The 25,187-nt window shown below is 43.0% G+C and overlaps 2 protein-coding genes across 2 annotated transcripts in view; both read right to left on the reverse strand.

Moving 5' to 3' along the window:
• The window catches only part of LOC113007498 (titin-like), a 175,495-nt gene that overhangs the window by 99,542 nt on the left and 50,766 nt on the right, over positions 1 to 25,187 (reverse strand). The window contains exons 73-109 of the mRNA XM_080290769.1: positions 24,633 to 24,713; positions 24,238 to 24,505; positions 20,855 to 20,923; positions 20,436 to 20,507; positions 20,186 to 20,257; positions 19,481 to 19,708; positions 18,505 to 18,591; positions 18,266 to 18,355; positions 17,191 to 18,075; positions 16,945 to 17,022; positions 16,787 to 16,852; positions 15,389 to 16,609; positions 14,963 to 15,052; positions 14,684 to 14,779; positions 14,393 to 14,488; positions 14,123 to 14,200; positions 13,841 to 13,915; positions 13,566 to 13,655; positions 13,036 to 13,071; positions 10,834 to 12,846; positions 10,324 to 10,374; positions 9,547 to 9,945; positions 9,183 to 9,461; positions 8,353 to 8,622; positions 8,125 to 8,264; positions 7,521 to 7,647; positions 7,104 to 7,370; positions 6,736 to 7,002; positions 6,298 to 6,561; positions 5,360 to 5,499; positions 5,145 to 5,271; positions 4,513 to 4,779; positions 2,612 to 2,878; positions 2,075 to 2,341; positions 1,436 to 1,575; positions 1,216 to 1,342; positions 758 to 900 (exon numbers count right to left, since the gene is read on the reverse strand). Of these exons, the coding sequence (XP_080146895.1) occupies positions 758 to 900; positions 1,216 to 1,342; positions 1,436 to 1,575; positions 2,075 to 2,341; positions 2,612 to 2,878; positions 4,513 to 4,779; positions 5,145 to 5,271; positions 5,360 to 5,499; positions 6,298 to 6,561; positions 6,736 to 7,002; positions 7,104 to 7,370; positions 7,521 to 7,647; positions 8,125 to 8,264; positions 8,353 to 8,622; positions 9,183 to 9,461; positions 9,547 to 9,945; positions 10,324 to 10,374; positions 10,834 to 12,846; positions 13,036 to 13,071; positions 13,566 to 13,655; positions 13,841 to 13,915; positions 14,123 to 14,200; positions 14,393 to 14,488; positions 14,684 to 14,779; positions 14,963 to 15,052; positions 15,389 to 16,609; positions 16,787 to 16,852; positions 16,945 to 17,022; positions 17,191 to 18,075; positions 18,266 to 18,355; positions 18,505 to 18,591; positions 19,481 to 19,708; positions 20,186 to 20,257; positions 20,436 to 20,507; positions 20,855 to 20,923; positions 24,238 to 24,505; positions 24,633 to 24,713 (9,333 nt within the window). The remainder of the gene's footprint in view (positions 1 to 757; positions 901 to 1,215; positions 1,343 to 1,435; positions 1,576 to 2,074; positions 2,342 to 2,611; positions 2,879 to 4,512; positions 4,780 to 5,144; positions 5,272 to 5,359; positions 5,500 to 6,297; positions 6,562 to 6,735; positions 7,003 to 7,103; positions 7,371 to 7,520; positions 7,648 to 8,124; positions 8,265 to 8,352; positions 8,623 to 9,182; positions 9,462 to 9,546; positions 9,946 to 10,323; positions 10,375 to 10,833; positions 12,847 to 13,035; positions 13,072 to 13,565; positions 13,656 to 13,840; positions 13,916 to 14,122; positions 14,201 to 14,392; positions 14,489 to 14,683; positions 14,780 to 14,962; positions 15,053 to 15,388; positions 16,610 to 16,786; positions 16,853 to 16,944; positions 17,023 to 17,190; positions 18,076 to 18,265; positions 18,356 to 18,504; positions 18,592 to 19,480; positions 19,709 to 20,185; positions 20,258 to 20,435; positions 20,508 to 20,854; positions 20,924 to 24,237; positions 24,506 to 24,632; positions 24,714 to 25,187) is intronic.
• Positions 21,752 to 23,976, reverse strand: LOC145421164 (myosin-binding protein C, cardiac-type-like). The gene is made up of 5 exons (XM_080291018.1): positions 23,727 to 23,976; positions 22,548 to 22,658; positions 22,440 to 22,466; positions 22,005 to 22,061; positions 21,752 to 21,925 (listed from the first exon to the last, which is right to left on the reverse strand). Exons 1-5 carry the CDS (start codon positions 23,974 to 23,976, stop codon positions 21,846 to 21,848), a joined length of 525 nt encoding a protein of 174 aa, XP_080147144.1. The 3' UTR covers positions 21,752 to 21,845.

A 25,187-nucleotide genomic window follows, 5' to 3' on the forward strand; every position in this document is an offset into this window, starting at 1 on the left:
ATATTTTTAGCTGCAGCCTCTGCAGAACCAGAGAAACATCAAACATCACAAAGACAACTTGTCCTCATCTGCAAAACAAAACTCGTGTCTTTTCTTCATAATCCAAACTGGGATTCAGATTTTGAAATTCTTTTAAAACTCAGCTTTGTTGCTCAGAGACAGGAACAAATCAGAGCCCGGCGACCGTAAACGTGTCCTGATGGCGATTGTTTAAAATCAGACGTGTGACAGACTCAGTGCAGGTCTGTTTGTGCCTGAAGAAAACCTGTTTCCACTAAAAGGTCCCATCTCACATTTTAAATCACACTAAAGAAGGTTTGTATGCTCGGATTTTCTAACCAAAGAGAAAAGTTTCCAAATCTGGAGTGAAAATGTTACAAATGTGAGAACAGAAATACAAAACATATAAGCAAAGCTTTCTTATCACAAAGATAGTATTTCATTAATGCTGTCTGTGTGATCACAACAGAAACTATGAAATCATTTCTTTTTGCACCGACTCGGTTTTTTGCAGGAAATCGCTAAAATTCTCAAGGCTTAATAAAAGTAACGCTCTGTTATTTTTTAGTGTTTTACTGGATCCACACTAACTTTCTTTATTTCTGTCGTCCCATTTCTTTTCCTTCTTCTTTTGTGGTGAAGCAGAAGTTTTATGAGTGAGAAACATTTTGTTAAAAAGGAGGAAAAGCTCTGTGAGCGGTTTCTCCGGTGTGGAGCGAGTTACAGGAGAGGCGGGCGCTGCTGTGGTCAGACTCACCCGGTCGCTGGCCTCCATCCTCTGCCCTCCCAGGAACCACTCCACCGCGATGCCCTCGTATGACAGCTCGCACTCAAAGATGGCCGTCTCTCCAGCCGTCACCGTCACGTCCTTCAGAGGATGGACCAGCGTGATGGACCGAGCTGAGGGTAAAGACATGGTTAGCTCCTTCAACAAATGAACCGGCGTGCACTTGCTGGAGATCCTGTGGTCTGGTTCGTGTTTCAGGTTACTGCTCCTCCAATCAGAGAGCAGCCTGCCTTCAGATAAAGACTGAAGTGGTGAAAATAACCACAGGCCCTGATTGGCTGAACACTTACAGAGACGTGCGACACCCGTGTGTGACAGAAACCAGGGCTGCTGTTTGTGTGTGCTTCAGCCAAACGGCACGGAGCTTCCTCCGTGTCAGAGACGTTTTGTCCATCGTTTAAAAAATAAGGGCTAAAATGACCTCTGACCTTTGACTCTGAGCTGGGCGCTGGATCTGGCGTTGGCTGCAGAGAAGTCAACGGGTCCTGCCATGTCCATGCAGACGTTGTAGAGGATCAGTAGGTGTCTGGTTCCTTCCTCCTTAATCTCAACATCCTGAGGTAAACACGAGCACATGAAAGTCAGCTGAAAGCATCTCTGTGGCGATGAATATGAAACCGACTGCCAGGCGGGTCACTGCAGACTCACAGCTGACTGATGAAGAGCTTCTCCCTTCAGCTTCCAGTTTCCATGGACATCCTCCTCAGAAATCTCAGTCTCAAACTTGGCTGTTTCTGTCTCCGTGACCTCCACACTGTACAGCGGACGGACAACTTTGATATCCCGCTCTGCAAAAGGACAGAAATCACTATAAAAACCAGCAACATCTTCACCCGTGGAGCGCCTGTTTGTTAAAGCAGTCAAATTTAACTTCGCCAATGATGAGGCTCTAATCTACAAAGCTGAGGATCCACCAAGAAACCCAACCGGTGCTCCTCTCCAACGTTTCTACAGAGAGAGATAAATGCTGACAAAGCTCTGACAGCCTGGTGACCTCTGTGCTTATCAGAACAAAACATCATTTATGTTCACGTCAAAGGTCTTCAAACAGCTGAACTGTAACTAACAAAGCACATATCCAGATACGACGGCTACAGATGCCAAATGATCCGTTTATTACCGTCTCAGCTCGTTACCAAACACTTTGGTTTCTGTTTGTCAGGTCAAAGGTCAGACTGATTGTATTTACATGGACTTTTACCAACAGCTGAAAACTGAACGTGTTCAGAGATTTTCAGAGAAGCAGCATGCATAAAGCATGAGAGCTGGGACAGATCCATGGTTTACCTTCAATGTTGAGCTTAGCTGTGGTTTTGTCCGAGCCGCAGTCGCAGGTGTACTCTCCGATGTTGGCCTTCTCTGCCTTCCTCACCATCAGGATGCGCTTCTTGCCATCGGTGACAATGGCGATGTTCTTGGAGGGGGTGATCTCCTTCCCATCCTTAAACCATTTCACATCAGCTACAGCCTTGCTCAGCTCGCAGACCAGCTTCACCTCGTCCCTCTCCACTGCTGTGTAGTTCTGCAGCTTAGTGGTGAAGTAGGCGTCACCCTCTGTGTGGGGAAACGTATGTTCATTATGAAAATCAGGCGTTAGAGAAGCGTGTCTGAATCAGTCTGACAGGATGAACTCTTGGATGTTGGTGGGTGTGGCTTGCTGTCACCTGCTCTGTTTGCTTTGTTTACACCTGTTTTCTTTTTCTTTTTCTTTTAAATCAGAATGAGTTGTGATTGCTTTAATGTTTGTTCTTTCTAAAGTCCTGTCATCTGGTCCTATGTTTTTATGTCATTTGTTTCAATGTGCTTTAGAAAGGAGGCACTGACCAATGACAGTGAGCATGGCGGTCATGCTCTTGTCCATGGCCTCTACTTTGATCATGGACGTGTCGTCGATGATGACTTCCTTGAAGGCCAGCGTGTGAACCTTCGCCTGTGCCGACATGTGAACAACTTTGCTGGGATGAAGTCGGACGTCGTTCTTGTACCAGACCACCGGGATCTTGTCATGTGACAGCTCCACGCTGAATTCAGCTGTTTCACGCTCCTTTACTGTCACATCCTTGATTGCTTTGACAAACTCTAGGCGAATACCTGCCACAGGAAGACATCAGACATTGGTGCATTTAACTTTGAGTAGAAGCAGAACACAGCAGATTTGTATTTGTGACTCACAAACAAACAAAAATGAGCACCAGCGCTGTGTTCAAAGTACAGATGGACCGATCCGATATCGGTCCGATACTGACCTAAATTACTGGATCGGATATCGGAGAGAAATAAAAAATGTAATCCGATCCATTAAATATCAAAAAAACACCTCACAAAACGTGTGACACTGGGCTCGTAACCGTAGCACGTTGGAGCAGCTGTGTGTGTTTGTAGCCTCGCTACCAAACCGGCATTTCATCTCCGAGGAAGTGATCCCAGAGAGAAGTAAAGCAAGTGTGTAAGTTCATCTCTGAGTGTTTGTAAAGCATTCCTGCGTTAAGCTTAACAAACGATATATGGAGCGACTGCCTCTTCTTGCTGCTACTTCAATCATGAAACTGCTTAACGATCAGCTGATCGGCTTTTCTGTTGTGAGTCCGTCTCTCTTGTTTGCTTTTGGCCCACTTTGCACCAGAAAGAGGAAACCAGCGGCTGAACAACAGCAGCACGTTTAAGCTTGATCAGCTGTTGTTAGAATTTATTTAATATTACTTTCTACTCGAGGATCTTTTTCTACGTAGCTGACGGCTGTAACTGTGCAGGGGCGGATCTAGCAAAGTTTAGCCAGGGGGGGGGGGGCCGATAGGGCATGAACAGGGAAAAGGGGCACAAAGACATACTTTTCTTTCTTATTCTCATTTAAAATGTCGAGCTTTTAATAAATAATTATCTGACACCCAAAGTTTTAATTTGATGTAAAATGAATAGAAGTCAATTACTGTATATAGTAACTGTTAAGTCTAATATACCCTAGTAAGCTATAGTACTTTTTCCTTTGGGAAGGTACCATCTGTGCAGTTCTGTTGAAGAAAGATGTTGAATCTATTTAATTATTCTTGAAAAATAATTTATTTCTGTGCATTTTTTTCACACTGCATCAAATTAAAGTTGATTACGTCGATTAAGCATCATGAGGTGGAGCGTGAGGGGTGGTTCCCTATTTTTTTTTTTTTTTGCTGGGAGTTTGCAGCCCTGTTAGTCAGGTTGCTTAATATTTACGCTAAGTACTCTTTAAAACACCAGAATAGGGAGGATGGAGCAGGTTTAAGTTTATTAGATTGATCAGTTTTGCTGAACTATGAAATATTTTGGGTGCAGTGCATTTTTTGCATACAGGTATAACAGAATAGCTTTAGTGTTTTTTTTAACTTGAGTATGAACTTATACAAAAAGCAGCAAGATATTTAAAAAACAGTTTTATTGATTAAAAAACACTATATCGGATTCATATCGTATTGGCAGATATCCAAATTTATGATATCGGTATCGGACATGAAAAAGTGGTATCGTGCCATCTCTAGTTCAAAGTGAACCGAACCAGAAGACAAAGCAGAGGTAAAAATCTGCCAAACTGGATTCATCTGGAGAAGGTTTGGACAGAAGTGTTTATTTGGCGAATTTAAAACTGTAATAATTTGATCTAAATGTGAACATATGATTATAATGTGCCCTGACTCTCTGAAGGTTTCACTGGTGCCAAAGGAGTTTAAAAAAAATGAATACAACCACGACGTTACCTTGTATAACCAGTTTGCCCGTCGTCCTCTTGTCCTCGGCCTCAAACATGTACTTTGCCTCGTCATCGTAGGCGGCCGATCGGATCACCAGGACGTACAAATTTCCCTCCTGGATCACCTCGTACTTTTCATCGCTCTGCAGCTCCTGTGAGCCTTTGAGCCAACGGAAAGTCTTTGGAGTTCTCGACACCTCGACCTCGAACCTCACATCATCCTTCTCATAGACCTGAACATCAGTCATGGGTGTGAGGAAGTTCAGCGGGAGTTCTGAAGAAAAACAGTGAGAAAAACAGAAAAACTTAGGCTCCTAGTTGAATTTAGATAATCATAATTATCAGTATAGTTCATTTTAGAGGATTCCTGTCGTCATAACGAGCCCCAAACTGTGACAGTAACCAACACAGAGTAAAAGTATTGACGTTTTTATATATGGTGTCTTTGTTCAGTGGAGATGAAGTCTGATGAGAAGTCAGACCTGAGAAGGTGAAGCTCAGACGGAGGTTTGATTGAACTGCTGCGATCCCCCGCTGGCTTATTCTATGAGACGCTCTCATTTTTAGTTTCACATTTTTAGGTTACAATGATTTAAAATGTTTTTTATAAAATATGATGAGGTCAGTGGGCTGGTTTACCTTTGACCTTGAGGTTAGCGGCGCACTTGGCATTAGCAGCAGAGTACGCCACCTCGCCGGTCATGGACACTTTGCAGTTGTAGAGGATCAGCGTGTGCTTGCCTCCTTCCTCGATGATGTCCACATCCTGTTAAACAAAGACGTAAACAGTCTGATAAACTGGCTTCATGTTATGGAGAGCGCTGCCAATGAGGCGCTTGTGATGAAGCACTCACAGAGGACGGACTGAGCACCGCTCCGTTCAGCTTCCACTGTCCGTGGACGTCGTCCTCAGAGATCTCCACTTCGAAACGAGCCGTTTCTCCATCAAACAACTCCACGCCATAAATCGGCCGGATGACTTTGATGTCGCGTGCTTTTGGGGAAAAGGGTCATGATATGAAAATGCAGTTTGTTTTGCTTCTGGAAGAAAGGACTGATTTTACAGCTAAACAACAAAAAATGGAAGAACTGGAAACTATCAGTTTCAGTTTGTTCCCTCGGATTTCTCATTTTAATCCAAAGTTCTTTTTTATTTTGATTTAAAGAAAGTAAATCCATCATCTGTCCTCATACACAGTCTCGGCGGCCTCGGTCAGTTGCTAGGGGAAAATGTGGATTCTGGTTGCCGAGTGATTTTTGGGTCACGTTGCCATGGTTTCCTGCAGTTCCCATGGAAGACGCTGACTCGGCTGCAAACTCGCCCACAGCTCACCATGAAAAGTTAAAAAAAACTGGAAACTGTGAACGCTCGCCTTCAAAGTTTTTATTTTTCATTCATTTTTAAAGTTGTGGGGATTTCAGCAGTGAGGCACAACTTTTAAATGCTCTTTGCATCTCTTTCTGAGGTTTTACTGCTGCTCAGTGAGCGTTTGCAGAGAAGCTGCTGTCTTTGATGTGAACTGCAGGCATCGATGTGTCATTCCCAGACCGGTGTGGAGATGTGCATTTTTAGAGACGTGAGGTTGCTACGGGGTCGCTCACTAGGCTGACGAGGCCTGGACCTCCCTTCGGAGTCATGTTTCCTTGTGCAGTGAAAGGCTTGAACATTTAACGTTTTACGGGTTTATTTTGACCTAGCAACCTGTAAATCTTAGACAGCTTTACGATTAATTTATGATTCAACTGATTTTTATGTTTAAAAGAATTTAGGCAATCATGTCACCGTGCTTACCTTCAATATTGATGTTGGCTGACGTCTTGTCTGTCCCACAGTCACATACATATTTGCCTTTGTCGCTCAGTTCCACTTTCTTCAGGACCAGAGACCTGCGCGTGCCCTCTGACCTCATGATGACCATCTTGGAGGCGATGATTTCCTTCTCTTCGTGGTACCAAAGCACCGGGACGTCTTTGCTCAGTTCACAGTCCAGGGTCACCTCTTCTTTCTCGGTGGCTGAGTAATCCTGTAGCTTCACCACAAAGATGGGGTCGCCCTCTGGAGCAGACAGGAAGTTTTGGTTTATTACAAATAATTTGTAGATTTTCATAATTTTTCTCTGTGAAGAGCAGTCTTGTAATGCAGTATACAATATGACAATGCAAAAAGTGAGTCATGTAAGTCACGCTACTGTGAAACAGAAGTGAAAAGGAAACGAGGGAGCGCAGTTACCTACGACCGTCAGCTTGGCCATGGAGTAAATGCCTTTAGCCTCTGCCTTAATTTGGCAGGTATCATCTAGACTCAGCGTCCTCATTTCTAGAGTGTGTCTCTTTCCTTCCACGTGAATCAGAACCGTTCGGCTCACGTGGAGTTTGACTTCGTTTCGGTACCAGACCACTGGCACGTCCTCATGAGACAGCTCGAGATCAAAGCGTGCCGCGTTACCTTCTTTGACCGTTTGGTCCTGAAGCGGCTGGACAAAACTCAGCCTCATGCCTGGAATACATCGAGTCAGCGCAGACAGATATTGGCCACTGAGCGAGCTCACAGAGGAAACATGAACAACATGAAGCGTGGCGCTTCTCTTTGCCACTTACCCTCCACCATCAGCTGAGCCGTTGATTTCTGACCCAACGCTTCGATCGTGTACTGAGCCTCGTCATCAAACTCACAGCTGTTTATGATCAGCATGTGCTTCTTTCCGTCATCAATTATTTCATATTTAGGGCTTGGAGTGACAATCTCTGTCCCCCTGAACCATATGACCTTTGACACGTCCTTAGTGATGGTGCACTCAAACTTAGCCTGCTTCTTTTCAGGCACAGAAAGGTCCTTGAGCGGGTCAACAAAGCCCATTTCGATTTCTGAGAGGTGCGAACGATTTGGCAATTAATAACAGAAACAAAGACACAACCACAGCTTCTCTTACCGTGTTTGCTCTGCAACAGTTTTCCATGACCAACAAAATGCAGCAGGTTACAACAGGGGAATTTTTGTCTTTGGTAAATCCGTACCTTTGACGGTGAGCATAGCGCTGGTGACGGCGTTCAGAGCCTGGTATGTCACTTCACCAGCCTGATCCAGCTGCACGTTTTTCAGTGTGAGGAAACGTTTTTTGCCCTCAGCTTTAATGTCACAGGTCTGCAAAACAAAGAGGCATGAGTGCTACTTCCCTATTCACATTTCTATAAACCCTACTAAATTTACTACAGCACAGAAGTATATGATCCTCTCATTTGTGGTTTCGAGTGGCCTGAGTCCTGCGACGAGCTCACGTTTAGCTGCTATCTCACTAGCTGGGCCCACGTCCTCATTTTAGGTTTGACAGCACATTAGTAGGTAAAGGTGACGCTTGGACATGAACTGAGCTGCGGTTTGGGGAAGGCCTCAAAGAGCCGACGGCTCCTGGCAGATCCCCGTGCACTAAATAGAAGTGAAGACTTGAAAAGCGCAGGGAGGGTGGGGCACGGAAACGAGAAGGAACAGCTTGGTGAACTGGGGGAACCTATATAGATGAGAACTGGACGGAGCATGTTTGGAGGCGTGGTGCCGCTCCTGAAATTCAGATATTTATCTCCAATAATTTACTCTGAGACAAAGCATTGTTAAATATCTTACCGGAGATCTAGTCAACACCTGGCCTTTCAGCTTCCATTCACCGGCCACATCGTCCTCTGATATCTCAGAGTCAAAGTTGGCCTCTTCCTTCTCAACCACCTCCACACTGGAGAGTGGCTTCAGGATCTCAGCCTCACGCTCTGAAAGCACCCAAAGAAAGTTAGAGTTAGAAACCTTTGCGATTGGAAAAGCGTGGTCCTCATGCTTCCCCAACGTGGATACACCAACCTCCAAGTGTCAGCTTGGCTGTATATCTGCGATCCTCCACCTGGATGGTGTAGTCTGATACATCATCAGGCTGGCAGTTATTGATGCTGAGCGTCATGTCCTTTCCATCTTTATTGATCTCGACCTTGTCAGAGGGAGTAAGCTCGTTTTCTCCTTTGAACCACTTCCAGTTGGGCGTGTCCTTGAACAGCTCACACTTGAAGGTGGCCTTTGCCTTTGGTTTCACATGCTGGTCTCTCAGAGGCTTCACCAGCCAGTCTTTGATGGTTTCTGAGGAGGAAGGGTTCACATTATATTTGTTCCTACAGTGGAAAACTGCTCAACAAGACACACTCTTATGCCTCAGTCACACTAAGGAAATATGACAACGACTTCTGTGTAACTAGGGAAAATCTTTGGTTCACTGGATTGGTAGATTGGCTGCAAGAGAGCTTGAGTGTGCAGACTGACGCCGTCCTAGTGCAGCTTTATTGCCATCTTGATGCATCAAGGTCACATTAAAGATGGCGATGGATTCCCGTCTTTGAGCAGCCATCTTTGCCAGAACAATGAGACTGCACACCGTCACAGTAATTTTGGTTGTGCCATGGTCTGTTTTCTTTGGTGCAGCATAAGGCAACTCAAACAGGGATCAACTTAGGCCTTAAATGGTGCATAAATACAAGCTCTACTGTTCATAGTCGCTGCCCTTCATATTGGTTTTTAACTGCTGGGGGACAGTTTCAGCCTGGGACCAATCCAGCTTGTAGGTGGACTCACCCTGAACGATGGACGGCACAATGACTGTATTTATCTTGTTTCATTGCTACCATGCTCTGCAGACTTCTTACCAATAACTTTGACGTTAGTTGTAGTCTTGACGTCCTCCTGTCCATCGACCTCACAGGTGTAGGCGCCGCCATCTTCATCGGTGGAGTTCTGGATGGTCACAGCATGCTGCATGCCAATTACATTAACGGCCACTTTTCCAGCCTTTGTTTTCAGAACCTGACCGTTACGTTTCCAAATGACGTCCCGTTCTTTGTTCAGCTCACAGGTGAGGTACATTGGCTGACCCTTAATGCATGTTGTCTCTGGTTCCAGTTCCTTCAACCATTTCACAGGCAGCTCTGTGGGAAAAAGGTGATTAAAAGTGTTTTCATGAATGTCAAATAAGTTTTTAAAAATTGATGTTGGATTAAAACAATCGTTTACCTTCAACAATTAACTTGGCTGTGCATGTTATTTCCTTGCCCGCATTCTTAGCCACACACGTGTATTCTCCAGTGTCAGATAGTTGCACATCAATAATGTGCAACTTGCGATCTTTGCCATCAGATGTAAACTTGTGCTTGGGGCTCTCACGCAAGTTGCTGTCATCTTTCATCCACGAAGTGATGGCCGTGGAAGGCGAGACCTCGCACTCAAACACCGCGGAGGAGCCGATGGACTCAGCTTCCTGCAGCACAATGTCCTTAAGCTTCTTAATGAACTTCAGCTGGACAGGTTTGAGCTTGAATCCTCCAAATGGGTCCTCGGGAGGTGATGGGCCTTTTCCACCTGGCTTTAGACCCCGGCCCCTGCCTCCTTCACCAGGAGATGGAGTTTGTCTCGCTGCAACATCAGACACAAAAACTCCTCTTGTTGATTCAGATGTTGGGGCAAGTGACGAATTAGACAGCAGCTTACTTTGAAACTGTGAGCTACCTACTGTGACTTAAACCTACTGTGAAGAATAAACATATTCGACACAAACAACGAATCCCACAGGACAAAAAAGCTTTAGATTTATGCTCACGACGATACACAGACACAGCTGTCAGTCAGAAACGAGCTTTGAACTCAAAATTAAAATTGTAACATAAAATATATTTTTGGTTTTGTTCTAAAGACACACACAAAAAAACAACTTTGGCTTTACAAGTGTGTATGAAGCAAATGAAAGTGCCGAATGGTTTGTGCTGATGAGATCTAATGTTAGTGAGCTCTCACCCCCAAATCCTCGACCTCGGCCTTTCGCGGGCTCTTCTGTTGGTTTTCCATCTGAGCAAGAAAGAGTAGGACAAGTTTTAAGCTTCACTGCAAGAGCTCATCCTAGTCTCCAACACAAACCAAGATAAAGATGTTAACAAAACTAACAGCCAAGATTCAAGATCGTATCCAGATCACAGCTGAACATCAAATTACACACATGTAAAAAAAAAAGTTCAGTGACGAGGATGAAGGTGAGATGGAAACGGAAAAACTGTTGCAGTGAATAATAAAAACAGTGATGAAGATGAGCATCGAATGACTGATGACACAACTGAGGACGGATTTAAGATGATGACCACTTAAAAACATCACAAAGGATGGATGGGCAATGAGCAGACAGACAAACAGATGAACAAATATATAATGTAACGTAAAATTGGATGTAATGAAGATTAGATGAATCGTCTGAAATGGGATGAGGCGATTCCAGAGTCATCAGCTGGACGAGTTCACCGGCCTTCACCTCACCTCTCTTGGCGCCGGGCATGCCTGGAGTCTCCAGCGCCCCATCCACCCCTTCACCTTCCCAGTCTTCCGGTGGAACCAGCTCCCAGTCCCAGACCTCCTCATCTTCGTCGGCTACCATTTTTTCACCCTCCTCTTCACATACCTCCTCCTCTGGCTGGGTTGTCACCCGCTTCATCTCCACAGCTCCAGGAGAGATCTCCTTCACCAGAGGGATCCGCCCTGTATCAGGCCTTTCTGAGGGCCCCTCTGGTGAGGGCTTCTTGGGCACCTTTTTGAGGGTCACGGTTTCAGTGGAGTCTTTTGGCGAAATAGTCTTGCGAATCCTTTTGACTTTTTCACCACTTGGCTTCTTCTCGATGGGAATTTGCTCCACTTCACTTGGCTTTATTTTCTCTATCTTGGGTGATGGGGTCTTTTTTAGTTCAACCTTCTTCAGCTGCTCAATAGGTTTGAGGGGCTTTTCCTCTTCAGGCTTATCTTGACTTATCTTGGCTTTGGGTGAAGGAGTCTTTTTGATTTCTGGACTTTTCTTCAGGATATCGGTTTGCTTTGGAGGACTCGGTCTCTCTTCTTCTTTCTGACTTGGAGGACTGGGCTTCTCAGCTGGTTTCTCCTTCTCCTGAGGTGTTTCGTTGTCTTTTTTAGGCGTTACAGTCTTTTCAGCTTTCTTAAGTTGTTCCTTCGGCTCTTTAGTTGCTTGACTGGGTACCTTTGTGTCCAAAGGCTTCTTCTTCTCTTCTGATGCTTTTTCTGGCTTTTCTTCAGGCTTGGTGATTTTAGTGAATGGTTTCAACACAACCTGCTCTTTCTCTTTATCAGGTGTAGAAATAATTTTAGGTTTTCTGCGGAGCTTTTCGGCCGCTGTAGTTTCTACATCTTTGGGTACTTGATCAACCTTTTTCTTATGTGGGATTTCCTTTTGGTCTTTGTTGATATGTGGAGATGCATTGTCATTCATCAGTGGAGCATCGTCATCATCTTTCTGGTGTTTTACAGCAGCAGCAGGTTGATCTCTTCGTGGCAGCTCACCTCTCATGTAAGGACTCCGCTCAGTATCTGTTTTTGCCTCAGCTTCTGTCTCAGCCTTCGGAGGTTCAGCTGCTTCTTGTTTTTGGGGTTTTTGAAATGGCTTCAGTGTAACTACTTCCTGGTCCTCGTCCTTCTTTGGTAATTTTTTTATTTTCTTTTTATTTAAATCTGACTCTGGTTCCTCTTCTTTTGGTGCTTTTGGGGCTCTTACCCATCTTGATTTCTCATCTTCTGCCTCCAGTTTTTCAGGTTCCTCTGCAAAGCTGAGTTCAGATGTCTCTTCAGCTGCTGTGAAAACTCGTTCCTTTCTCTCAACTGTTACTAACTCTCGATCCTCTCTATCACGAAGTTTCTGGACTGTTAATTCTGCATCATAATGCCTTGTCACTTCAACTTTATGAGTTATGACTTCCTTTTCAGGCTCCTTTGGTTTAGGTGGCACCTTTTTTAGTTTGATTGCTTGTAATTCAGCATCTTGTTTCCCAAATGTTTCAAATGGTTTTAGTTTCACTGATTCTTTTTGCTCATCTGCTTTTGGCAATTTAGTTATTTTCTTCTTTGCGACATGCGGCTCCTCCGGTGCCTCGTCTTTCTGAGGTTTTAAGGTTCTTGTCCATTTGCCAGGTTCTGGTTTTTGCACAACTGTAAGGCTTTCCATTTCCTCAAAATGGCTTAACTCAATAGTTTCCTCATCTGCAGTGAATACTCGTTCAGTTCTACCAAGTGTGATTATCTCTCGATCGTCTCTGTCATGAAGCCCATGAACTGCTAGCTCTGGATCGTGATGCCTCGTCACTTCTGCCTTATGAGTTACGACTTGTTTCTCTGGCTCTGGAGGTTTCACTGGAACCTTCTTCAGCTTAATGACCTCTGGTTCTGGTTCTTTCTCTTTCGGTATTCTGGTGAACTTACTCTTCAGCTTAGGTGATTCGGGTGTTTTTGCCTCCTGAACAGGAATCTTACCCTTTTGCTTAAGAGACGGCACTGTGGTTTGGGCAGTAAATGCACCTTTTATAATATCACCATAATAACACAGAAAATAATAAAATATTTTCTACAGTATAACACAGAATCACACTTACACATGTAGATGAAACTAAAATATCCTAAAAGGCTACAAAAAATTGAAGCAGGTTGTGCTTTGTTTCTTTGAAATAAAAAGGTTTTGCATACCTTTTGTTGGTCCAGGTGCTGACACTGGTTCCTTGTCTGCAAAAAATTATATAAAATCATTATAAGTACAAACAATGCAAACAGAGTTAGACAAAAGGCTCAGTCAAAGCCAAAGATGGTTCATTTGTTTGAGGCATGCAGCTGTGTTTGGGGTTGTTTTACTGCTTTGAGCTTTCAGCAGAATACTTTGCAGAAATAGAGACAGTGAGCTTTAAGAAGAAGCAGGAAGTTCATCAGCTGTTTAACACGTTTTATTACTGCAAACATGATGCCCCCAGATGTTTAAACATCCTTTATAAGGTCATTTAGCTTCATTCAGCAAATTGTGTTAATATTAAAGAAGTGAATTGGATCAAAGTGTGGTAGTGGACTGTTGTGTATAGAAACAGACCAACAGATGTAAACAGGAAACACATTTTAAAAGAAAAGGTAAATATGTTTGGTATGAAGATTGAAGCTGTGCCATTAAAAATGCTTCAAAGTAGAAGACAAACATAAGAGAGGAGCATACATGAAAGAACAGATGTTACCTTCAGGCGGCGAGATTTCCTTTGATACAGGAGCTGGTTCAGCCTTTACGGCTGGTGCAGGAGCTTCCTTCTCCAACGATGCAACTTCAGCTACAAGAACGCCAACATGATTAAATCACTGGCAAAGATCTGGTCAACAAGCAACAACCAACTGACAAACAGATGAACCAAACGTATAAAACTACAGAATTCACTGTTGTTAAGACCCAACAGATTTCTCAAAGGCAGGACAAACAGAACAGTCAGTAAGATTAATGATAAGCAGTGGAAACTACCTGCGGGGGGACCCACTCTCTCTGCTGTTGGCTTAGTTGTTGGTGGAGGCACCTTCTTTTCCTCAGGAGGAGACACTTAGAAGTACAAAATATCAACGGTTACGACCAAGAGAGAAGACACGAAAGTAGCAACAAATTGGAACAGACAGAGAACAATATAAAGATGTTAAGATGGAAGAAAAGTTTACATGGGCAACAAAGATAACAGTAACTCAAACAGAAACAGAATAAGACAACATGGAGAATTTTTTATAATAACAAACAGAGGTGTAACAGAAGTACCTGCAGGAGGAGCAACTTTGGCTGCAGGAGCAGCAGGAGCCGAAGGCTTCGGCGCTGGAGAAGATGGTTTCTTTTCCTCTGAAGGAAATAATAATAGAAGATGCCAAGATCATGACCAAGATTGCCATGTGGTCAGTAGAGACACCAGAGAGGACTAACAACAGTCAGCCAGTGAAGTTAAAGCAAACATGAGGCGATTGTCACCCACCAAATGAAACCAAACAGAAAGACAACATTTACAACAATAACAAAAGTGAGCGAAGAAACTACCTGCAGGAGGAGCAACTTTCTGTACAGGAGCAGGGGGAGCAGGAGGTGAAGGCTTTGGTGCTGGTGCAGATGGTTTCTTCTCCTCTGGGGGAGATACTTTAAGAATACAAGATGCCAAGGTCACGACCAAGAAGCCATAAGCTTGGTCAGTGCAAACTTACGCATAATACACACATTAATTTTAAAAAAATCCAACAACTTAGAGAGGAAGAATACAAAAAATCAAAGACAAAAAAGGTCAACTCATGAAGAGTCAGCAAAGATGAGGAACATGCAAACTAAACAGGCTACCTGCAGGGGGAGCCACCTTCTGCTCAGGAGCAGGGGGAGCAGGAGGTGAAGGCTTTGGTGCTGGTGCAGATGGTTTCTTCTCCTCTCGGGGAGATTCTTTAAGAATACAAGATGCCAAGGTCACGACAAACTGACTCACAGTAAGTACATAAAACAAAAAATAAACATGGAAATCTGAAGATGACTTAGACAGAAGGGACAAACAAATAGAGATGAAGATTAGAAAAAGTTTGGCCCATTAAGATTCAGCAAAGATGAGGAACAAACTGAACAGGCTACCTGCAGGGGGAGCCCCCTTCTGCTCACGAGGAGGAGTAGGTGAAGGCTTTGGTGCTGGGAGAGATGGTTTCTTCTCCTCAGGAGGAGGCACTTTAGGAATACAAGATGTCAAGGTCACAACCGAGACAGCAGCACAGTCAGCCAAGACTAGACACAGATATTTCAGGCACATTTCTGCAAACATCATAAACAGGCTGAAACAGCGACAGAGATAAAGATGTGGATGAAGGCTGAAGAATGAAGATGATGAATGAAAACAAAATCCCAGCAGTAAAAGAGGTTAACAGACCAAGACTGCCTCAAATCGTCATTAAAAAGATCAGCTTAATATGGACTAAGGTTTTCTTGTTAACCACGATGAGTACAAGATATTAGTGAAAGTATAGTTTAAGAGAGGCGATCGTGGAGCCTGTGTGGCTCAGATACCTGTATCAAGAGCCTGTTGGTCAGTCTTCTGTGTTGGCTTCTTTGCTTTCTTGTCATCTGCTCTTGTTGGTGTAGCTTCAGTTGCAGAGTTGTTTGCTTCCTCAGAAACTCTCAAAGATGGAGAGATTTGCTGAACTTGAGATGTTTTTACTGGAGCAGGCACAGAAGGAATAGGTTTCTTGACAGGAGTGTCTTCTTCAAGTGACAGATCTTCTATTAGGCCAAAAACTGCCTCAGAGAGTGTAGGGGAGCTGTGTTTGGTTGGCAGAACAGACTTCTTTGCTGGAGAAATGTCTTCCTCCGAACAGCGTCTCTCCTCGGGTGAAGGAATCTGATCTGTAACAAAACGTGATCCATCCCTACTTTGTTTAATCGATGCATCTTCTGATAGAAGACTTGGCTTGTCCAGAGGTAGAATATCTTCATCACATACATTTATGGAAGTTTTAGGAGTTTTCACCATGTCTTGACTTGAAGATACCATTGTAGGAGAAACTGCTGCAGGGTGAGAAAGAGTGGTTTGGGGAACATCTGCTTTACCTTCAACAGACCCATCTTGCTTCAAACAAATTACTTCTGTAAGAGCTCTCGGCTTCTTTGATGTGGTGACCTTTTTAGACTTAAGTTCCTCTATTGCAGAGTCTTGAATTTCTTCATGATATAATGATTCAGTAACTCTTGTCTGTAAATACGCAGTAGGAAGGCCAGCCTCTTTGGCCTGCTCTTTCTTCTTGTAAGCCTCTTTTTCTGATGTAACACCAACATCAGGAGAAGAAACCTTTTTCTGCAAAAGATGAGACATTTCAGGTGGAGGTGCAACATCTTGTTCTGCAGGAGAATGGGCAGACCCCTTTAGAGTTGGAGAAGCAGACCACTGAGACATTTCTTTCTCTATTTTCTCAGGTTTGTAAGGTCCAGTCCACTCCAGTTGTTCAGCCTCATAATCTGTTTTCCATTGCTCTATAATCTCTACCTGACGATCTTCTCTGTATGATACAGAAACCACCTCCTTTGTCTTTTCAATTTGTTCCATTATCTCAGTTTTCAAAATGGTTTCTTCTCTTGCAGTTGACTCGTTGACTCCTTCTTCATATGTGTCAACTTCCTGTTTCCTGTAGTCAGCTTCTGTAAGGGAAGTCCTTTCTTCAACACCTTTTTCTGCAGGACACTCCTTTCTGCCTTCAACCTCAGCTGTTGGCTTCAGATGAGTCTTCAGAGGAACTGGGATAAATTTTAAGATATTACCCAAGATTGAAGAAATGCACCATGGAGCGGTGGCCAAGAAGAAAACACGACACATACACACCACCAAGACACAAAAATACAAACTTTAGTGTGGTACATATTCAACTACGACCCTTATTTTACAACTATTTTAAAAGTATTATGAATTTCTACCTCTCTGCTGAGGGATTTCTATGGCCTTTGGCTTGTCTTCTACTTTTCCAGAAGCAACGATCTCATCTGATTATAGAAGCAAACGTATCTAGTCATGTTCTAAGGAATTCATAAAAATGCTGAATATCCACGGGGAACCTTTCAAAGTCAAAGCATACCTTTGACTGGTGTACTCGCCTCCAGCTGTGGTTTAGCTAGAGCTGTTGGTATCCCCCTTTGTTTGACTGTTTGGATGACTGATATGAAGTAACAAACAGTGAACAGTCAACACACAAATCATAACAAAATCTTTGAAGAAAGCTTACGGCATTTCAACAAGGCCAACTTATTGTGTTAATAGGTCAAGATGAGTTACTAGTAAGTGGTTATAAGACCAACCAAATGGTATTGACAGACATATCTACCTTCAGACTTTTTGGCCTGCGGTTGTTGTATTGGTGTTTCCAAATGTTGTGGTTCTGCTGACACTTCTAGATCTTTCACTGGCTCTGCTGATCGTTCTATAACCTGTGCTGTTGGAACTTTCTGTGGTTCTACCACAGCTGTTTTTGCTACTTCTGGAACTTTCTTCAGTGTTTCTGGAACTGGTTCTTCAGGAAGCTTCTTTGGTTCCTTGGGAGGCTTTTTAGGTGCTTCAGGAACCTTCTTTGGTTCTTCAGGAACCTTTTTTGTTTTTTCAGGAACCTTCTTTGGTTCTTCAGGAACCTTTTTTGGTTCTTCAGGAAGCTTCCTCGGTTCCTCTGTAGCCTTCTTTGCCGCTTCAGGAACCTTCTTTGGTGCTTCAGGAACCTTCTTTGGTTCTTCAGGAAGCTTCCTTGGTTCCTCTGTAGCCTTCTTTGTTGCTTCAGGAACCTTCTTTGGTGCTTCAGCAACCTTCTTTGGTGCTTCAGGAACCTTCTTTGGTGCTTCAGGAACCTTCTTTGGTGCTTCAGCAACCTTCTTTGGTGCTTCAGGAACCTTCTTTGGTGCTTCAGCAACCTTCTTTGGTGCTTCAGGAACCTTCTTTGTTGCTTCAGGAACCTTCTTTGGTGCTTCAGGAACCTTCTTTGGTGCTTCAGCAACCTTCTTTGGTGCTTCAGGAACCTTCTTTGGTGCTTCAGGAACCTTCTTTGTTGCTTCAGGAACCTTCTTTGGTGCTTCAGGAACCTTCTTTGTTGCTTCAGGAACCTCAGGAGCCTTGATTTTTTCTGGAGTTTCCAGGTCCCTTGGTTCAGTTACTTCCTGCTGATGTTTATCAGCCAGCAAATATGGTTTTCTTGGAGGTTCGTGTATCTTTGATTCTAAAGCAACTTAAAAGAAGATTTATTTAATATTTAATTTTTTTTTTTTAATACCAAAAATTTGTAGTCACACTCTAACGAGTGCTTAGCATGCTGAAAGATATTCATGTAAGATATTTCAGAAAAGCAAAAGTTATACTAACAAGTATAAAAGAAACCGGCACAACACAGCAGCTTTTCAACAAACTCTTTGTAGTACCTTTAACTGGGACATCTTCAACTTTTTGTGGAGTAACTTTGGGTGCAGATGGTTGAGGTACAGGTTGTTCTGGTCTTGGTGTTTCTTGCACTTAAGAGAAGATTGTGTATTTTTTTATCCAACAGCTAACAATTAAGATTCATATGGAATCAAAGATACATTCTTAATGAGTGAAGTCAAAGTAGGAAAGATGATATTAGAGAAAAAGAAGCAACACGACTTTGGTTAACAATCTATACCTTCAGTTGGAAGATGTTCCAATGATGGAGAAGCAAGGACTGCACTTGGGTGAAGTACAGGTTCTTCTGACTTTGGTGGTTTTGGTACTTTAAAGGAAAAAATGCATACAGTGTATATGTTCAGTAACCTTCTGGTAACCACGGTGGCGTCAACACTCTATCGAGTGCTTAGAGAAAGACACAGTCACAGTACATTAAATACACAGCTGAGCCTTGTTTGTTGTAAAGAGAGTTAGTGTCACACATGAAAAACATGTCCCTTCATTACCTTTTAATAATGGATTGGATTTATATAGCGCACAATTCCACTATTAATTCACTCTCACTCTCACACACTGATGGAGGCAGCTACAGTTGTAGCCACAGCTGCCCTGGGGCAGACTGACAGAAGTGAGGCTGCCATATCGCTCCATCGGCCCCTCTGGCCAACACCAGTAGGCGGTAGGTGAAGTGTCTTGCCCAAGGACACAACGACCAGGACAGAGAGAGCTGGGGGATCGAACCGGCAACTTTCCGGTTACAGATGAGCTTCCCAACCCTCTGAACCACGGTTTTGTTCTGCTAGCGTCAGTCTTTGTTGAAGTAATCATTGTAGAGACTGGCTGAATTGTGGCTTCTGCTAGTTTGTCTACAGCTGGCACTTTGCACAGCATTTATATGTTTGAATGTTTATTCTTTTACTTACCATAGATGTATTTTCATGATCAAAATTTGTTAGATTTGTTATTTATACACCAAAGCAATGTCTTTTTTAAAGGCTATATTCAAACACTCCAAACACCACGTGTGGTCCACACTATAGACAGTGTTAATGCTTAAAGATCAAGAGGTTAGCAGCAAAGGACATCCATGACATATATGAACATGTTAAGAAGTGCACACTTAGGTCACAGCAACATGAAACAAAACTAGAAGAACTTGGGATGTAATGACTTTCCATTTGAACATCAGAAAAACAAAGTGTTCATTACATTACCTTTTGGTTTTAAGGCCTCTGGCGTTTTCTTAGTGGGGACAGCTTTTGGTTCTTGGAGCTCAGGCTTAATTTGAGCCACTTCAGGCTTAGGTACCACTGGTTTCACGGGTTCCACTTCAGGCTTAGGCACCACTGGTTTCACGGGTTTCACTTCAGGTTCTGAATGAACCAGTTTTGGTGTTGCTGGTTTGGGTGGGTAAGGTTCAGGTTGGGTGAAGACTACTGGTTCTTCAAGGTTAACAGAGAAATATTACCATCATTTAACACAGGAACCACAGAGTTGTAAGAGCTTGGGGCAAAGAGGAGACACATAAAACCTGACAGCAAGAACTCAATGCTATTTACGCATTGTAAGAAAGCAAGAAAATACTTCACACAACAATTAAAGAGACAAAAAAAGCCTAAAAAATACTCATTAAATCTGAAAGATCTTGAGAGCATAATTGTGAATAGTTTGAATTTCATATTCATGCTAAAGTTGGTGAGTTTGTGCTACAAAAACCTGACTAAAGTTTTAAATATAGTGTATGTATCCAATATAATATATCATGAGATTTCCTGAAGTTTGTGTAAAAGTATGATGCTTTCTGGTAAAGATTTGTAATTCGCATCATTTACATAAACAGTTGAGAACGTGAGCCAATAAAGACCCACAAGCACATAAAATAAGACATTTTTAGTGACTCACTGCATCATGAACATTACCTTCTGGAGCTGGACGTTCCTCTCTCTGAGGTGGAGCAGGGGCTTCAGGCTGTAGCTTCTTTGCTTCAGGTACTTTAAAACATCATCATTCATTTCAATTTCTCACCACATTAAACTGAACATCAAGGTTTCTTTCTTATTATTAATTTAGGAAAAAATAAAGAATGGAAATAAAAAAGAAAAGATGTGACATACCAACAAGACAAACACCACACGAAGAAGAATATAAAGAACAGACATTTGTAGATACCTTTGACCAGAGGTGGAGGCGGAGCTTCAGGCTCAGAGGGTTTCTCCTCTGGCATCCTGTGAATCTCAGGAACTTGAAAGATCAAGAAAGGTCACATTAAAACTACTTCAGCAAAGCTCTAGCGTCTACTCTGCCAGATCTACTGCATGGAAAGCTCCAGTGAAGGTTAATAAGAGCATGAAGGCAAGAACAGAATAACTGCAGAGAGATGAGACAAAAACATGACAAAAACAGGTAACATGCAGGATCATAGAAGTAACACCTGAGGAGAAGAACAGCTTCTGTAAGCAGCAGTTGGTGTTTGAAGCATTTAAGTGGAATTTAAGTGGGCAGACAAACATAACAGTCAGCTGATTGGCAGTGCCTCATTATATTTCAGCTCCGAGCTTTATGAACAGCCAGAACATTTGCAGTTATACCTTCAGGGAGTTCTCCTCTGCCCTCGACCTCAGTCCACTCAACAGTTTCTTCTGCAGGCTTTTTCTCTTCTGGTGAGGAAAAAAATGTAAACTCAGAAAAAGAACGACTGACACGTGAAAGCTGCTGCAGGTCGTCGAGTATCCAAAGCTGCTAAAAACACAACGAAACACGATAACAGGGGAAACAGGAAGACGGGTGTGGGCCGCACCGATGAGCAGTTCAGACAATAACACGTCCACAGCACGTTAACAGTCATTACACTTCATAAAGTGACCACGGAAAGATATTCGCCGTTAGACGTCAGATCAGTGAACAGTTTATGTTTGAGCAGACGACGATCAGGTCGTGAAACCTTTAAATATTTCAGATGAAACTCCACAATCCTGAAAATACTGTTAATTTATCAAAGTTCTGAATTTGAGGTGAGATAGTCCAATTTTAAGTTTAGCTTTACAAAAATCAGACTTACTGTTTATTTATTGAAAACCTCATTTTTATTTTTAAAATCTGAGCAGCGAAGTCTGAGAGGCAACCAAAACCATAATGAGAATATAATAAATCAGATTTTACAACAGGAATGTTGACATTTTTGTAATTCAGAAAACAACGTGATAAAAATCATAAGTATAGTCAGAAACTTGTAATTCTTTACTACAATAAAATAAAAGAACTGTACATCTTTAAACTGGCTGGATTTTAAATCTCGTCATATCAGGATTAATTTGAAAAGTGATTCTTAGACACTGACGTGACCGTCGTCTGCACAGCTCAGATAATGAAGCTGAATTATATTTGGGATATTATAACGGGTCGTGTACAGATGACGCTTAAAACAAGCACACAGTTACTCAGGATGAAGGTTAAAGGAGGAGGAAGAAGGTGATGAAGATGATGATGGTTATGATGATGATGGACTTGAGGGTGATGACGGTTAAAGAAAACGGTTTAATGCAGAAAGTTTCGTCACGCAAACTGTAGAGATTACGGCGGTTAGAGCTGATCTTGGGGAGTGGCGACTGCTGTACCTCTCACTTCTGTTCTCTCCTCAAAGTGATCAAACTCGGAGGAATCTTGTGGCAGAAAACAATCGTGTAAATGACAGAAACGAGCAGAGTCACTGAAATCCTGATCAGTTTGAACCAGACTCACCTCTGCACACGAGCATAGACGCTGCCTCTGACACACGAACGGCTGTGTCGGGGACATCTGAAGGTTCAGCCACAAACACTTTGATTACTATTATTATTACTATTATTATTGTTGTTTTTATGTTCTGACAGTAAAACTTAACACTTGTTCGGTATGACTGAAATCACAGTGACGTGTAAGATGATGCACTGAAACCCCACAGTCACAGTCACAGTGAAAGCCTTGTTGGCAGTGGTCGGCTGTACTGCGCAAACCAATGAGACGTCAAGGAGCCTCGCAAATAGATGAGCCGTGATTCTTGTGAAAATGGTGTCGGTGAAATGGCCAGTGCGACCTCGACCGTGTTGTAAAATCGTAAACCTGTGTCTGAGTTTGCAGGTGAAGACGTGTTCAGGTTTACTGTCGTTTATTTGCTGCACTTTTTAAGATACTCACCCTGAGGAACCCTCCCTAACTCAATTTCTGTGAAAGGACAAAGTACAGAAGCGTTATTGTAGCTGCTGACATCACGCTGCTGTCAGTAATGTGTAAAAACGTACACACCTTTGCCTGACAGGTAAAGCTCGGCTGTGCTTCGAGCTTCTCCCAGTGGCTCCAGGCGAGCAATCACCGAGTACACGCCTGGTGGGGAAACATCACGGAGTTCAGGCCAAACTGTCCCTCAGACACTTACAGAAGAGATCGCGGTAAAGGCCGGTCACACCAGAGAGCCCAGCTAATCCTCTCTAAACGTCAGCACTGCAGTAATGTCCAGGTGAAGTTAAATTTGTTTCACAGAGCTAATCAAGGACAAGTCATATATGCTACACCACTGCTGGTACACAAATATGGTCGCTGGCTAGTTTTGTTATTCGACGGTATCCTGTTCGGTTCATTCAAAAAATAAAAATAAAAACTGATTACTGAGTAAAGCTCAAGGTTTAAGAAGCTAAATGAAAGTGCACGTGCTGCTCTGAACTCTGGCAGCGACTCGGCTGTAACACGACAGCGGGTCGATGAGCAGCAGGGTTCAGAGGATCCACTAAACGATGCTGGCGTGACCGCACCTTTACTCGGATTTCACATCTTTGCATTGAGTCTGTGCAGCTGAGGCAGAACGCTGCCAGGTTAGCAGACATGTCTTCTTTTGGTCCGATTAGTTTTTCATGTACCAAAAATCATTTTACAGGGGATCTAGCCCCCTCCTAAAAATTCTCAATTATTTCTTACTTTATCATCAGTTTATCTTCTGTCCGCTTAAAAATAATTTCAGATCTTTTACGTTTTTACTGCCCCTCTCCCTAAAAGCATTCATATGATTGTTGGGTTTTTCTGTCTACTTTACGATATAAAGCGCCTTCAGGTCACTGTTGTTGTGTTTTGGTGCTGTATAAATAAAACTGATAAAATACCAAAAGGTGCTGGAAACAGTAAGAACTTTGTGTTTACTATGAATCTCTGGAACAGCAGAAAACGCCCCCTTCAAGCGCCCAGTAACATCTTTTTAGCTTAGAGATATTCAGCTGCTGTTTGTCGTGTGAGTTAGTAAAAGTTTCAGCTAAACCGGCTAAATGCATTCAATGACATGAATAGAATACTTTTATTTTTTAATACTTTTATTGTGCACCATTAAAACCAGATGTTAATCTATAAGATGATGCATACTACTCAAACAGCTAAACTTCGGTCTAGTTATTAGAAAAGTGTCTCCGGAGGAAACAGTAACTTGGCCGTGTAACAAACCTTCGTCCTCTGCAGTTACGTTGTGGATTGTCATAAAGTGCCGTCGGCTTTCAGTCCTGAAGTTATATTTTGGGCTTTCTTTAAGCTCCCACGAGTCTTTGTACCACGTGACGGTAGCGTTGTCGAAGGACAACTCGCACTCGAAGGTGGCAGAGTGGCGTTCGTTGACCTCGATGCTTCGGATGCTTTTAGTGAACTGAATTTGATCGACTAGAACCAGACAATAAGAGTGAGCCTCCGAAATATGCATTTTAAATGTGAAGATCTGATGTCACAGTTAAGTGTTAAGACTCCTCTTTGGACTAAAATCAGATTCAGTATAAAAGACACAGAAACAAACACACAATCAAAGGTAGAGGAGAACCTTCAGGTTCAAAGAGGTCAGTCTGAGTCGTGTTAGTTTGGACTCATCCTTCTTACCTGTCTTACGAGCAGCTCCTGATAATAAAATGGAAGAGCTGGACGTGAGGACGTGTTACAGACACACAGAGACAGACATCGGGACTCTTACCTGTGACCGTCAGTTTGGCGTTGGAGATGTGAGGACCGCACACCACGCGGTAGTTGCCCTGATCTTTGACCTGGCAGTTCTTGATTTTCAGATAATGGCGGTCCCCCACGCTGCTGATGTCGTACTTTTCGCTGTTGTCCAGTTTCTGGGTGCCTTTGTACCAGGTGAGCGTGATCTCTGGGTAGTTGATCTTAATCTGGCACTCAAAGGTGGCGCTCTGGTTCTCCGTGATGGTTTGGTCAGTGATGTCCTCCATCACAGAGACGGGCTGAGCAAGAAAAACCCGTTTCATCAACGTCTGAAGTTGTGTATTGTCAAATCATTGATTATCTGTATTATATACTGAAACACGATGTTTCTTTTTTAATGGCCTCATAATCAGATGGTGCTTTTACCTCCATGCTGACGCGTCCCTCTAGCTGCTCGATGAGTCGGGCCATGTCCTCTTCTTCGACTCGTGCCCCACGCTCGACCTCCTGCAGCAGGACAGAGGCGAGTCTGTGAGAGTCGCTTCAGTGAACGTTTTCCATGTTTCCATGGTATTCATTCGTGCTTTTTTTATTATTATTATTATTAATTTGTTTAACTTTGCATTATTCTGTTCTCGGCTCTTTGGTCAGCACTTGCTGTTTTAAAGCTTTACAGATAAAGTTGGCTTGGTAGCAAAAATATGGAGAGATCATGTTCGCCATGTCCAAATTTCTCTCTGGAAAGGAGAAGTGTATGTAAAATGCCTGTTTTTCTGCCTTATTTGTCTGCATCAACTATGTTCAGCTGCTCTCAACTCAAACTAAGAAGCCCCAAAGTATAAGCCCGTGTTTATAAGATTGAAAGCTGCAGTCAGCTGAGACTGAAGAAGTCACCTGTGACGAAACGTTTCTCCCACAAAATGCTACGTCCAGGTGAACACAATCAACTTTTGGAGAAGCCCAAAGTAGGTTTTAGTTTAA

Source organism: Astatotilapia calliptera, chromosome 16 (genome assembly GCF_964374335.1).
Source record: "Astatotilapia calliptera chromosome 16, fAstCal68.1, whole genome shotgun sequence".
In the NCBI taxonomy this organism is placed as follows: Eukaryota; Metazoa; Chordata; class Actinopteri; order Cichliformes; family Cichlidae; genus Astatotilapia; species Astatotilapia calliptera.

Coding starts and splice junctions, on each gene's coding strand:
- LOC145421164 (XM_080291018.1), bottom strand. CDS start 23,976: ATGCATATTTCGGAGGCTCACTCTTATTGTCTGGTTCTAGTCGATCAA. Junction 22,659..23,726: donor CGTAACTGCAGAGGACGAAG/GTTTGTTACACG, acceptor TCTGAGGGACAG/TTTGGCCTGAACTCCGTGAT. Junction 22,062..22,439: donor GTTAGGGAGGGTTCCTCAGG/GTGAGTATCTTA, acceptor CTGAACCTTCAG/ATGTCCCCGACACAGCCGTT.